Source organism: Vespula pensylvanica, chromosome 13 (genome assembly GCF_014466175.1).
Source record: "Vespula pensylvanica isolate Volc-1 chromosome 13, ASM1446617v1, whole genome shotgun sequence".
Taxonomy (NCBI): domain Eukaryota; kingdom Metazoa; phylum Arthropoda; class Insecta; order Hymenoptera; family Vespidae; genus Vespula; species Vespula pensylvanica.
In genome coordinates, this window is record NC_057697.1 from 4,268,280 (window position 1) to 4,284,761 (window position 16,482).

A 16,482-nucleotide genomic window follows, 5' to 3' on the forward strand; every position below is an offset into this window, starting at 1 on the left:
CTCTCTCTCTCTCTCTCTCTCTCTCTCTCTCTCTCTCTCTTCTCTGGAGTGTCTTTAAACCGCGTAAATTTTCAAGGAGAAAACGCTCGCTAATAGAGACGTCAATCCGTCCGACGGCTGACGAAGGGAAACGGTTCTCCTGAGTCGTCAAGGAAATTAGACGAGTTGGGAGGTAACGATCGTCTCTGGTAGTATTTTCACCGAATCGAGAAGTGCCAAGGAGAAATTAGAGAAAATCATATTTCTTAGCTTAAGAAGTTCGTTGACTTTATCTCTCTCTCTCTCTCTCTCTCTCTCTCTCTCTCTCTCTCTCTCTCTCTCTCTCTCTCTCTCTCTCTCTCTCTCTCTCTCTCTCTCTCTCTCTCTCTTTCTACGTGATAACAAGATAGAAAAGAGAGAAAGAAAGAAAGAGAGTGAAAAATAGAAAAAAAAGAAAAGAAAGATAGATTAAGAAAAAGGGAGAAAGAGAGAGAGAAAGAGAAAGAGAGAGATAGGTATCACGATAAATCAACTTTTCCCTTTTAAAATTACGGATAATTTATCCGAGGCACGATAGCACGAATTATCGTATCAACTCAAGGATGTTTCTCTATAATTTCTTGCGGCCCCTAGCGCGATTACTTTTCTCGAGCGATTACCGTCATTAGTTGAAAGATTCATATAAGAAGAGGCATCTGAGGTGGAAAAAAAAAAGGAAAAAAAAAGAAGAAAGAAAAAGAAAATGGGTAAGGAAAGAATGTCAAGTAGTATTCATCTTAGAATCCTGCTAACAGAAATGTCATTGCTTTTTGACACAAATATTATTCATCCCTTTTTTTCGGAACAAGCCGATTTATCTTTTGAGATTCTTCATGTAAGGAAAATAAAGAAAAAGGGACAGAGAGAGAGAGAGAAAGAGAGAGAGAGAGAGAGAGAGAGAGAGAGAGAGAGAGAGAAAGAATTTATAAAATGATATATTGCAAAAAATTTGTAACGCTAATTTGTCTTTTATTTACATTGAATCGTTTACATATCAATTATAATTCGCTATAGTTTTAATTGATTTCACAATTGAAATAGTTTTTAATTGTAATAACAAGTAAACAAGACACTTGCAAAATCATATATAACACAAATAATAACACTGAACATTTCGAAAATTATATTAATAAAAATTGACTAAACGGAATTTCTATCACATGTAATCAACGTGGCAGTTAATGCGTGAACCCGTTTCAAGTAAACACCTGTTACATACTTTAACTTGTTCTTAAAAATAGAAAAATCGATTTTCACGTATGAATAATAGATTAATCAATATCTTATAGAAGGCAGAGCTTATAGAAGGTGTGTTGAAAAGTTTCTATTCCAAAAATAGACAAAATTAAGGTCCTCTTACATGTCTAACCAACGTGCCATTCCAAATATACACCTGTTACATACTTGGACTTGTTTTTAAAAGTAGAAAAATCAAATATCACGTCAATCGGTCAGTCATCGACGTCTTGTAAAAGCCATGAGGTGTCTCGTAAGAGAGCTCAGGCTTATCAAAAGAAAACAAAAAAAAAAGAAACAAAAAAAACACAAAAAAGAAAGAAGAAGAAATCAAGAAAAAAGAAATAAAGAATAAAAGAGAAAGGACATGGTCGAGCCTCCTGGACAGGATATCACGTGTCCACGTTTGAAATTCCCTAGAACCACGTCGCCATCCAACGAGACAACCAGAGCTGGATGCTTTTCACGTTGCCCTTGTTCAAGACGCATTGCTACCGTTTCGAGTTCCCTCTTCGAGTCACTACTGAATACTCGTAACGCGTTCTACCTTCGGCATCGGGCCGGCCTTGTATTATGGTAAACGAGACATCGGAGGTAGGTTGCCACTCAGGTATTCCTCGTACCACTTTTCCCTCTGTTCTACCCACCCCCTTTCTTAGAAAGAGGGATTCCCCTTTCTATCCGCATGAGATCGTAACGTGTATCTAAACGATGTGAAAAATCCGATTAACTAGCTTAACTTAGGATTAAATTCATAGTGATAGAATTCTAAAAAGTCTAAAAAGTTTTATACGAAGAAAATTTACGATCGTATTCTGATCAACCACGACGTAACTTTAAATCATGAGTTCGCGATTCAATAAAAAACAGATGGTAAATCTTTTAAACATGAGAATGTAACGTCAAATTTGTAAGATATTACTTCTGTAAGATAAAACTAATCAATCATAAATCTAACGTGAAAATTTTTTAATGAAAAGTTTGCTTACTTATTTGGATATTTTTTTTTTCAATTAATTAAAGCAACAACGTTTAAATACAAAATGTTAATATTTCTCTAACTAATACTAATACAAAGAAGTACTATATATAAACAAAAGTATTGTTATAATAAACAAAATTAAAGAGAGTACTTTAGTAATATAGTAAGAAATACTATATAACACTAATAAAGTATACATAAGACTAAAGAATTTTGTTTTCTAAATATAATAATAATAATAAGAATAAAAATAATAATACATCAGCCTCATTAGTTTCGACATAAAATGCTGAAAATTTCGACATTACTCATTAACCAAGCTAATACTTTTAAAGTACATTCTAGACATTTGGAAAAGATCGAAATATTAAAAGATTCAAATTCTCGAAGTAAAAAAAATAAAAAAATAAAAAAAAACAGAAAGAAAAAGGATTTAAAATATGTCCAAATATTTCCAGATGTGACATCGTATAAGATAAAAAGATAAATTCATTCCAAATTAAAATTACGATCCTCCTTTTCCTACGTAAGAAAGTCGAGAATGAAACGCTAAGGTGTATCACTGTTAAAGAAGAAATTTTTCTTTATCTTCCTCTAGTTCATCCCGTAATATATATATATATATATATATATATATATATATATATATACATACAGAGAAGAGTAACGGGTAACGAGCGATAAATAGTATTAACGATGTTAGCGCCCTTCGTTGGGATCGCACGACAGTACTGATTATTAATCGCGATCGTTCGTCAAAAGCACCTCTTCGAGAGATCTTCGTGCAGATCCACACGGTCCAATAAATCCTTCCTCGCGATTCCATATACCCCGACGAACACAGGATCAACTGACTACTCGGCGAAAGCTAGGCTAGAAACGATCGATCATTGCCTACGACACAGCCACGTGGATAAACCACCGTTATTGTCAAGATGAACATTATTTTCTATCTTTAAAATTCGTTTTCAATCATCAATTCCACTTTTTATAAAAATAATCACTTTTTTATTAATCATATAATTTAGAGATTATTTCTTTGGCATATCTTCTGAAAATAATATCTTCGATCAATTTTAACTTTTATAAAAAGTTATTAAGCAAAATAAATTTTATGAAATAATAAATTTCACTTCTTTATTTATAATAAAAATAGTCATTCCTTTATTAATCTTATAATTTATTTATGATATAATATAATTTAGTGACTATTTCTGTGAATAATCTATAATCGATATTTTTAACTAATCTCACGTTTCGTTAAAAGTTATTGACGAAATCAGAATATCTAATTTTGAAATTAATTAGATTAAAAACGATCGATACAGTCACGCGGATAAAATATTGTAATGAACGTTATTTTCTACTTTTAAAATTTATATTCTTTATATATATATATATATATATATATAGTCTTTATTTATAATAGAAATTAAATTGTCTTAATCTTATAATTTAGTAATTATATTTTCTGCAAATCTAAATCTAATATCTTCGATTCAATTTTAGATTTCATAAAAAGTTATTAAAATAAAAAGTAACTAGATTAATTGAATATTCTTCATATAAGATTATATGCATATATCTATGTATACGTACGAACACACACACACAGACATTCAAATTTGATTGTATTTGTGAATTATTGGAACAAATCTTCTGATTATATTGTGTATTATTCATTTCTGATTGTATTATGTATTATTTAGTAAACAAATTTACTTGTTAAACTTATTAAAATCAAATTTCAATTTATTAACTTAGAATTACGTGAAATAATTCAACATGATTTTACGATTTAACGATATATTTTATTTGACGATAAAATAATGATATGCAGACCTTCTCCGTAATTGAGAAAAGAAAAAGAATCGCAGGTTTAAGTTAACTAGGTCAATTTATTAACTTTATAAATGAAAGACTAATGAGTTGACAAGTTTATTAATTAACGACTGCTAATACTTGATGATACACGATGAAAAAATTCGAGGCAAACATAAAAAGAAGATTGAAAAACTACACGGATGAAAAGCCGAGAGTTCAACCACAGATATTTAAGCAGTTAGATCATTGATAATACGCAAGCCAGCAAATCGATGAGAAAATTCGTCGGTCAGGTAAATTTTCGAAACTATCGAGCGAGCCCATTAAATATTTGCATAGATGAAAAAGGCATTATAAAAGGAAAAATAGATATAGAATACATATTCGGACTCATACACATACACACACACACACACACAGGCACACTCACACTTTTAGTAGAACAAGAGTTAAAAGAGAAAAACTTTAACGCCTCTCTCGCAAACGTGAGTCAACTAATCACTGAAAAGATATTTTTAAAGCTCTAGAAAAAAAGAAAGAAAAGAAAAACAGAAAAAATAAAGAAAAATAAAAAAGGAATAAAATAAAAAAAAAATAAATACAACGCTGACATCGAAAAAAGCAAACTTTTCTCCATTATATAGCCTAATACGTCGATCAAAAAATTCAAAAAAAAAAAAGCAAATCGTTGTGTTGATCGAAAGAAAAAATTATTCTTTCTCGAAAAATATATTTTCATTCTCGTTCCTAACATATATAATACATAGAAGATGATTCTTATCTTAATAGGACATCTCTGATGTCTTCAGTAATGAGATAGAAATGAATAAATATCTATGTTTCCTTATCTATTCGACACCCGTTATATCTAAAGGATATTCCTTAAACGTTCTCCCTAGAGGGGAAGGAACTTTTACGAGACGCGCATTCGTTATCCATTAAGGTAAGTGTAGCGCGTGTGGTCATTCCAGACGCGCACATGCGTCTGATATTCATGGGTATCGGCTATTCAGCTTGTGTGCCCGACCGTAATTGATATATCATCATAGACCTTATGATGTAGTCTTACGGTTCTAGGGCCTATCATCTCTAACGTGACGTAAAAAGCTACAACATTAACGCCTAGTCGTCGTCCATCGGTTATTATCGATTGATCGATGGTATATCACAAAGAAAAAAGAGGTGAAATAGAACAACCAAGGGGAAAGTTGGAAATCGATTTGGAAAATTCGTTTCAATCTTCTTCTTTTTTTCTTCTATTTTCTTTTCTCTTCATCCTTTTCTGAATCTTGGATTCATTTATGGGTTATGTAGGATAGATAAAAATGTGATAAGAGGATTAAAAGATCGTGCAGATTTATCAAATTCCTTCATTTTTTAATTCATTCTTTTTTTACCTTCTTTCTTTCTTTCATCGGAATCTTAGATTCAACGTATATGATCCGGGTTCTAGGTATTAAGGATGGATTGAGATAATTAGAATTTTTTTCTTTTCTTTTTAGAGGAAAATAAAATTTTTTTTTTTTTTTTTTTTTGATAAACCGATATCTGCAAAATATTCAAATAGAAATAGTTAACTTTTTGATCGATGTTTTATGTTCAATAATGGAGAAAAAATGAAGAAAGAATTAAAATTTTAATTACAGGATTTAATAATTTTATATTAAAATCGAGAAGACATTATTAATAAGATTTTCAAAATTGTTTTCTTTGTTCACATATTACGTCTATGATATGATAAAAATTCTATAACCAATTTTGTAAACACGACAATGACGTCATTTAAAATCTATAATAGATATTGCATAAAAGTTTTTGCGGTTAGTACCATATTACATTCACGTAAGTTTCTCATAAGCACTGTAGAAAATTATTTACCATATAAACCTCACTTCATTTTCCTATAGGATACAGATTACTTAAGTACTAGTAAACAATATCAAGTATGAAAAAAAAACAAATAATAGTATTAATTTTTATTAAAAATTTCGACATTTCTTATTGATCATTATAAGATTAATACAGTATTGTAAACAGTATTGTGTTTATTTAGATGTAAAATAATAAAAATTTTGGCCGATAAATTACTTATTGGCCGATCCAATCATATTATGTAATAAATTTAATTAGTAATCAAAAGTTATTTCGTATTATACTACTTTTGTTCCTTATTTAGTATAGTGTTAAACTATATTAGTCTTATTTGTTTATACATAAAATACTGAAAATTCAATTATTTTTTATTGCTTAATCCAAAATTGTTATAATATCTATTATAAGAAATAAAACATTCACTCACTCTCTCTCTCTCTCTCTATATATATATATATATATATATATATATATATATATATGTTTGTATATATATATGTATATATATATGTTTTATACAGAAAGAGACAAACACAATATGTTATTAATATTTATTATACGAAAAATATCAAAACAAATACTTTTTCGTTTTCTTTTATGATTTTATTATTAAAACCCCAATCTTCAATTCGAATAGATTAATAAAGACGGATGCGAATTGGATCAACACATATTATCACGAACGAAATATTAAAAATAATGGAAAGTGTTGGACAAAAAAAAAAGGAATTTCTTATCTCGAGCATATACGGGAGGATGGTTTCTCCGTCGTCTTCGTCGTTGTCTCTTCTCTTCGTGGACGTTTGAAAAGCAACGTCCGGGGTATAGGGTTACGACGTGAAAGCAAAAAGTGAAAGAACGGGGGAAAAAAAATGACGTTGGACCGTGGCCGTACTCTCGCGCCGTACAGATTTCAATCTGTGCCTCGAGAGAAAGAAAGAAAGAGAAAGAAAGAGAAAGAAAGAGAGAGAGAGAGAGAGAGAGAGAGAGAGAGAGAGAGAAAAACGTAAGAATGTCGTAATCTCGAGTGAAACATCTGTGAGAAAGAGAGAGAAAGAAAGAGAGAGAGAGAGAGAGAGAGAGAGAGAGGAAATCTTGGCCTCTACGGTGCCTTCTTGGTGCGACACACGATAGAAATTCTTTCGAGTACGGGAATCTACCGACAAGAGTTACGATATAAATATTATCGTTCTTACGATTCGACTACGTCTATTATTGCCAGCTCGCGAATAAACCATCCGAAAAGTTTCTAACAACTTGGTTCGATGAATTAACGTTGACGTTTTTTAACAATATCTTAGTTGCGAATTAAACAATCCTGAGGTTTATAATAGTCTACTGGTCTATACTTTTTTTCAATCGATCGGTTGATAAGTGACAAGGGATGTTTTTCTTTCTTTTTTCTTTTTTCTTTTCGTGGGAGAAAAGGGTTTTAATATATTATTAAATTTGTTTCCGATTGAACAATACGTAACGAAATTTGTATGCTTGCAATATATTTTGTAATACTATTATAATAATATTATTTATATTGTAATACTATTATAATAATAATATAAAATTCGCAACTGAGATATTGTTAAAAGAATATCAATAGTCGAGAATAACGTTAGTCGTCGAACCAAGTTGTTAGAAACTTTTCGGATGGTTTATTCGCGAGTTGGCAATAATCTACGATTATGTAATCAACAACCATGATATTTTCAATATTTTTTATTCAAGTAAATAAGTGATTACGGTAATATGTTTGTCTTGAATTGGTTAATATATAGAGTATTTTTTATAATAGGAATATTATATATTTACTGATCTTGCGTTGGCCGATAAGTCGATCGTTTATTTGGAAAGTAATGTACGTCAATTTTTTTTTTAAATGAGATATTCATTTTTCAAATTATTGTGATTAATTTAGTATAAACTTTTTATTTATATCTAGTTAATGTTTGATATCTTAAAAAATGTCAATGCTTTGTTTAATTTAAAATTGGCCAATAGGAGAAATTACGTAGTAATATAATATATTAACTTTTCATATTTGTAAAACAACAAAAAATGGGCTTGCACCATTTTCAAAATAAACGGTCCAAGTAATACTGAAATATTTTTAAAAATTTGTATTTCAGTAACTAACATTGAATATATGTCCAATAAATAATATTAAATATCATACTAGGCTTGGTTTGACCAATAAGGAATGTTGAAATTTACAATATATTTTTATTTAAATAAGAACCTCTCGTTGGAATATTATATTAGGCTCGACTAATAAATAACGTTGAACTCTTCAGTAGTTTTTATAATATTATACCAGTTATTGGAACTTGAAGTACTACATAGATAAATATTCCGTCCATAAATGTCCGAGCAAATATCTCGGAAACGAATTGATGTTACAAGGAAGTTTATTAAAAAAAAATTGCACGATTCTGAGCAATTCGAAAGTGCAAAATGGAACTACTTTTTCTTTATTTACAACTTTTTCAAATTACGAAGGTCAATATCATTTTTTTTTTTAGAGTACTCATGAGTTTTTTTTTTTTTTTTACTAAATTATTTACTAGTGTTTATTTGCAATCAGAATTATATGTAATAAAAAATTCTTACTGTATATCTTTAACGAGATAATCGACGTTTTAACGACTGACTAACAGATTCATGTTATACTGTTATTCATATTCTATATTATACAAATACATTAGTTTCATATGAAGCAGTTGTGTATTTTTATAAGTTGATAGTGATCAGTGATACTGTTCGATATAATCAAACAAATTAATTTGACGGTGGTTTTTGAAATTATAGTATAAAAAGTCAACTACTTTAACAATTAAGATGTCGATTATCTTATAAACGATACACAGTATCCAATAATATTTTATTAGATATAATTTAAATTGCAAATGATACTACACTATAATATAAGCATGCAAAGATGAATTATAGGTATCCATCAAAACTATGTTGATTTTCATAACTCAAAACAAACTTCTCAAAACAGTAAACAAAAAAAATGTTGAATTATACACTTTGTAATAGTTGACACTGAGCCGTGGAAATTTCTCTTATTAAACTTTATTGTAACTTCAACGAGTCACGAGATATTTGCTCGGACATCCGTCGGACATATTGCATAGTTAATAGTTATACTATTTTAAATACATATTTTTCATATAATAAATAACGATAATTGTACTTTTAATAACTTTATATATATATATATATATATATATATATACAATAAAGTATCTTTACATAATAAAAAAGCAGAGTATGTAACGATTATGAAAGATAACGAATTTAAATGGGTTATCATGGCGTCGCGTCAAGAGAGGTTATGAAAGTCCTATAATCGAAATTAATTAAAAATCAACAGGCCAACCGTGAGAAGATGAATTTCGCGGATATTTAATTTTCCCTGTACGTGCATAGAACGGAACGTATTGCCGCGACTAAAGCCAACACAAAAGTAACGTTACAGGCGCTCGCTTTAACCGGTAGCAATTTGGAAGCCGAATAAGAACAATGGACGAGGAGTGAGTAAAGCAAACTCAAAAGCTAGTGTATACGTATGTCTATGTATGTTTGTGTATGCATGTGGTGTGTGTGTGTGTGTGTGTGTTTGTACATACATAACATCTATAGGATATTACAAACAAAAGTAACGTTCAGCAAATGGTGGAAAGAGAAAAACTGTACGTTGTATTTTAATGAAGTCATTTTGAAATTTTCCCGCATAAAACATTCACCATTAATAAATACTTATCAAATAGGAAATGACATTATCGATTGATACGTTATATCTTAATTTTAAGTCGGCAAAATGTTAAATTTTATGCATATTATTAATTATTTAAGATATTAATTTTTCTTTGAATTATTTTGTCTTTTGTAAAAAAAAAAAATTGTAGTGATTATAAACAATTATAAATATCTATATTTGAAATAAATTGTATAAATTAAATTTTCTATAAATAACTTTCATCTAAATCGATAATAATACTATCTTTTACTATAAAAGAAATAAAAATATACTGATGCTTATACTTAAAATAACGAAAACAAAAAGAAAAAAGGAAAGAAATGTTTGCGAACAATCATAAATGAATTTCAAACAAATTGCATATAATCTGCATTTACTAACAAATTTTATACAAATAATTTTGATTTCATCCGGTAGAAAATAATAAAACGATATATTGTTGAAACACATGTGTTTTACATAAGAACAATCAAGAATATTATTTTATTCCAGTTAATAAAAAGAAATAAGACAATAATTTATCCTATATAAAATTAACAAATAAAAATACTTATTCTCGAGTGAAAAAAAAACGAAACAGAACAAAAAGCAATAAGAAAAAAAAAGAGAGAAGGTAAGATCGTTGTACTTACCAAAAACGTAAACATTTGTTTGCGCGTTCATGGACAATACATGGATGTGGACAACGATGATAAAATACAACTGGAAACACACGAATGAAAAGTACATGAATTTGTGGGCGAGAAACAAGGATGACAAGACACTCTGAGAGAAGGGCGCACACAGTTGTAAACAAGACAACTGAATTACGTTTGGAAGGTAAGCGAACGTTGGTAAACGATGGCGATTGGTCCACTCGAACGGTTTTGCGTTTTCGTATTCGCGAATTCGATTACGCGGAACATGTCCGAACGTTCGGAACGATCTCAAGAATGATCTCTAGATCACTCGAAGAGAAGGCAACTTCGTTTATCGCCTAACAGATTCTATCCACTCCTTTTTCTCTTCCCTCGTAATATCGATAAAAGGAGACACGGTATATACGTATGTATGTATGTTGTATATATGTATGTATATATGTACGCATATATGTAGTACGTACTACTCTTCACGATGTAATGGATGAGATACGTTATGTTACATATAAACATTGTGTGTATATATATATATATATATATATATATATATATATATATATATATATATACATGTATATGTGTTACGTACTCAATGCTTGTTCGTTGGTCAAGTCCGATCCAGACTATCTCTGTAATGATACTACACCGATAAGTCGCGTTCCGAAATCGAGAAATACTTTTCCTTGGAAAAAGACGTACGCTCCTTCCTCGAGAACTGTCTTACCGTTATTTGGAGAAAAAGCGCGGGAAACTTGATTGACTGGACGTTCGTCAATATGTCGTGTATTATACGATCGATGGAGATATTATATTTCTTCGTATTTTCAAAAATATTTTTTTTAGCATGTATAGAAACTAAAAAAGAATTATTATATATATATATATATATATATATATATATATATATTTGTCGAGTTAAGTTACATAAGGAACATTATAAATATTTGTTAAAGATATATGTATGTGCATTTATTTCTTTTGACTTGGGTTATTTCTGTAGTTACGTTTATCTGAGATGTACATATTTATGTGAAAACCAAGTGAACACGCGATCTCAGCCTCTCAACAACCACAAACTTTCGGTTAACTTTAATGTTGCAATTAACTTTTATTTTAAGTCAATTTATTGATATGTATCGATTACCTATATAGATATTGTAGCTTTATCGTGAAATAGTATTTTACAAAAAAATGATTTGAAATTTTTGCCTTTTTCCGAATCTACAATCAAAATAAAAGTTTTGTTATTTTAAGCAAAATATTTCTTTATTATTCAATAATTATTTATTGTTTGCAATACCTTATTACATAAAAAAGTTTTTAACTGATAGATATTTTTGCGAAAGATCATAATTGATTAACTATGTATCAGGATTTAATGTAAAAAACATACTAAAGATTAAACTACTTTAAGTTCCATCAACTATAATAAACTTTATAATATTATATCAATTAATACGATTTTATTGTCGATTGGGAGTATTTAAATAGAAGGATACTTGTAAAGTAATTCAAGGATGTTATCGATAACTCGTAAGATAAATCAAGAATAATATCAACTACTCGTAAGATAAATTAAGATTATTATCGTTAACTCTAAGAAATTTTAAGATTATTATCGACAACTCGTAAGATAAATTAAGATTATTATCGATAACTCGAAAGGTAAATTAAGATTATTATCGATAGCTCATAAGATAAATTAAGATTACTATCGATTACTCATAAGGTAAATTGGAAATATTACCGACAATTCGTAAAATAAATCAGGCATATTACCGACATCTCGTAAGGTAATTATATTATTGTCAATCCATATAATAAGTTAAGAATAGTATAAATAACTCGTAAAATAAATTAAGATTATTATAAATAACTCGTAAAATAAATTAAGATTATTATCGACAACTAATAAAGTAGGTTAAGATTTTTATCGACAAATCTGAAGATAAATAAAATTATTGTCTACAACTATTAAGGTAAATGGAATATATTATCAACAATTCATAGGAAAACTCGTAAGATAAATTAAAATTATTATCGACAATTTTTAAGCTAAATTAAAATTATTAAAAATCGTGATTACAAATATCTACCTTCGAAATTTTTTAATTATTTTGTTTAAATACAATATTTCTATAAAATCTCCGTAAAATCTTGAGTGTGTTTTGATCCCTAATCGATATAAATAACATATTAAAAACTAACAAACAGATACAATTAGAAAAACTATCAAATAAATCATAAAAATTGTCACTCACTTCAAGTTTCAAATATTCTAACAGCAATAGGAAACAATTAATAATTATTTATAACTAATTAGTAAAGAAAATAATCTTCATCGAGCTTCTAGGACTAAGTTCTAATATGTAATATAGTTTATAGTAAAGATAGATTTAAAAACAACAGGAAATAGAAATACTTAAAGATTAAAAGATTAGGAGAATCTAAATGTACAATTAGTAAATATAAAATAAAAATAAAGGTAAAATTATATCATGTACGAATTTTTAGCAAGCAACATAAAATATATTAAAGTATGTTATAGAAACATATATATATTTTTATAACATTGTTTATGATATCAAAAAATGTCTCTTTTATGCAAGACTTTATCAACATTTATATGGTTATACTCTCAAGGCAAAAGAAATATAATTATAATTGTATTATAATTATAAATTAATTATCTGGTTAATTTTTAGATTATAAATAATGATTACAGTAAAAATACATAAATTAAAAATCCAAAATATACAACCAGTTAATCATTCTTTCGCATCATTTTGGACCTTGCTTGATGATGATTCCTCTATCGGTTTATAGTTAGATTTAACATTATAATTGATTAAATTACGCGATAGCATAACCAAAAAACCCCATGGCATGATCCTGAAATTTCATTTAGTATTGTTTTTTAAATTGTAAAGGATAAAAATTAAAGATATAAGATATAAACGTCCAAATAAAATTTATAAAGAAATTCATTATACCATTTCAAAATTATTATAATTTTTAAACTTGCTGGAATTAAAACGAAGTGTTTGTTACATCGCAAGGATATTATAGTCTTTTCAGCAACTTCGGTTGAATTGAGACTCGGTATAAGCCTAAAACAGATATATATTAGTACCATATTTATTTATTAGCTAACTCTACACGTAATAATTCATACCGAGAAAATTCGTTTAAAAACATGCCCGTATTATGAATGATATACGGAGATATTACTGTAGTGTTGATATTGTGTCCCTCTAACTAAAAAAAAATATAAAAATACAAAAATAAATAAAATAAAATGAAAATATACCGATAAAACAATCAGTATTTTTAAAAGCAAACAAAGATATAAATTAAAAAAAATACATGCATTTAATTCTAATTGTAATGCTTCAATGAATCCAGCAACTGCGTGCTTTGAGGCACAATAATCTACTATTTTTGGACATCCTGCATGGCTAGCTGCACTCGCTATACTTACAATATGACCTTTATTATTTTTTATCATTGCTGGAAGAAAAGCTTTCACTGTCTGCAAGAAAAGAATTTCTATTATTAGAAATATATTAATAGGAATCTAGGATTTTGATTGGAATTTATATAATAGTAAAAAATTTTTATATTTAATTACGATAATGACGAAAAAGTTATAATCACCGATCGATTACATATATATTTAAATTTGATCGCAACATAATGAGATAGTTAATCGATCTAGCTATCAAAAATTGTTTTTCTTCTTTGATTCATTCAAAAAGTGGCTACTTATTAAATTATATTATTTTGATATAATGATAACAATTAAATGAAAACAATTATATTCGTTTTTAATCGTTTTTATAAATAAATGTGAGAGCAAATATTTGTTGATTCTTTCCCCTACAATAATCACCACCCAGTTACTTAACTTTTTCAATTAACAATTCATTTTTACGTAAAATAAATTTGACAGAATCGATTTTTGGTCAACTAAATCAAGCAAATATACGATATCTCTCAATCATTAAATAATAATATGACTGCGAGAAGTGTTATTTTGTTTCGGAAATAAAGCTGTGTTTACATTAATCCAGTCAATGAATCAAGTGATTAGATCCTGATGATTTGATTGGAAATCAATCGGATATCTACGTTATTCCAATTTACAGTCTTTTTTAAAGATGAAATTAGTAGACTGTAGTGACAATAGATCCATAAAAGAAATGAATAAAATAATATATAAAATTTATTCTAATCAGCTCTTTAAACGATTCATTAGAATACAACGTTATCTACACAGATATATGTACGAGAGATATATGTATGAAAAATTTCAGTGTTAAGATCAGTAGTCTTTACGATACTTTATATGAGTTTTAAACACTTAAAGGCAAAAGAAAAAACTACACAATCATTATAGTATTAAATATAGTATAGTATATTTACATATTATGTTATTATTTCGAAACTAGTAATCCGGCGCAGTATTCGAATTGAATTTTTACTAATAAGCAACATAATCAAAGAATAATTTTAAATGTATTCGTTTAGAATTGAATGTATAAGAGATATATTATAGTTTTACTTACCCAAAATTGACTTATGATATTTATTTCAATTGAACGATTAAGAAGATAATCCGGAGTCTCCAAGAATTTTCCAATATTTATCACGCCTGCATTATTAATCAAAATGGTTACCTACGAATTAGAAAAGTGTTTGAATAAAAATATTCTACAATCTATGTATAAGGGCGTCTCACTAGATGTTCTCTAATAATAATTATTCAAGATACGAACCATTCGAGCAGTACAATATTTTATCGCTAATTATAATGTCTAATCAGATTGATATAGAAATTCTAATTGAAAAAATCTGAAAATCATCCGAAATTTAGTAGTCAATGAGCGAAAATTGTCGCAATACAAATAAGAAAAGGACAGCTTGATTAAACTTTTATCGAAAATTTTCAAATAATTTTAATGAAAATTGTCTGCATATACATTATCCCAAATAATACTAAAAATCGAAAAAACTACAAATGTACGTCTACACTGCTCACTTATGAAAAAGCAAAGTGTACGTAACGATATTGATAATGTATTTCCATATTAAAACGTTATCTACGATCACTATAACAGAAACAACACTATTAACAAGAAAAAACATTAGCTACGAAATCTATAAATTTCGAGATAAGATAGTCACTATCATAATACTAAACCAAAAGTACAAGTTCAAAGTGACAAAATTTTTCGATCTATTTATGGAAAAAAATTTAACAACGTTTCAAATGTTATCTCACCAGACCAACTTCCTCTCTAACCAGTTCAGCTTTTTTATAAACTTCCTCGCAATTGCGAATATCGCAAACGTATCCGTAACAAATACCACCCGCAATTTTTATTAATTTCATCGTTTCTTCGATACCTAAAAATAACGAAAAAAAATCAATCATTTATTGAAGCATCGTTAAGTTTTGATAATTTATGGATTCAAGATAATTTTTGTATGCTTACTCAAATCGCTAACAAATTTCAAACTTGCATGTTTTCTGTTTAATTAACGCAACTGTCCTTAACTATTAAGCTTGGCCGAAATAACGAGTACATTATATGAATGCGTCAGTTGACAAACAAAATTAAATATCCTTAGATGTTTTTATTCAATATATATTCTTCAATATAATTTCAATATAGTTGGATATAATTATTATATTATATAAGTTATTATAATTTATTCTATATAGTTGGATGTAAAAACAATATTAAGAAAAAATAAAAAGAAATTTCGTCATTTTCAATGAATATTCTACGAAAATACTTATGAATAGAAAACATTTTCGTGACAACATTTATATGATTATTTCTTATTCGTACAGTTATGATAATATGGTCTCAAAATCTGATGATTTATTACTGTTTATATAAACGAAACTAATATATCATAAAAGAAATACCAATGTATGCATATTTTAGATATGAATGTTTATATCGTAATTTATTATCGACTTCTCTTTAATATATAATTTTGAATAAATAGAAAAAATTTTAAGTAATGTCAAATAAAAATTTCAACTGACCTTCTTGATTGATATCCCAAATAACAACAATGGCGTTATGCTTCACTAAGCTAAGAGCTAATGCTCTTCCAAGACCTCCGGCACCACCAGT

At 28.0% G+C, this 16,482-nt stretch overlaps 1 protein-coding gene across 2 annotated transcripts in view; it reads right to left on the reverse strand.

The window, feature by feature from the left end:
• Positions 1–12,986: 12,986 nt before the first annotated feature.
• LOC122633791 (estradiol 17-beta-dehydrogenase 11-like) overlaps positions 12,987–16,482 on the reverse strand; it is a 23,321-nt gene continuing 19,825 nt past the window's right edge. For both annotated transcript variants that reach the window (XM_043822144.1, XM_043822142.1), the window contains 7 exons: positions 16,392–16,466; positions 15,615–15,739; positions 14,899–15,009; positions 13,701–13,862; positions 13,506–13,588; positions 13,324–13,440; positions 12,987–13,222 (listed from right to left, as the gene is read on the reverse strand). In XM_043822144.1, the coding sequence (XP_043678079.1) occupies positions 13,099–13,222; positions 13,324–13,440; positions 13,506–13,588; positions 13,701–13,862; positions 14,899–15,009; positions 15,615–15,739; positions 16,392–16,466 (797 nt within the window). In that variant the 3' untranslated portion in view covers positions 12,987–13,098. The remainder of the gene's footprint in view (positions 13,223–13,323; positions 13,441–13,505; positions 13,589–13,700; positions 13,863–14,898; positions 15,010–15,614; positions 15,740–16,391; positions 16,467–16,482) is intronic.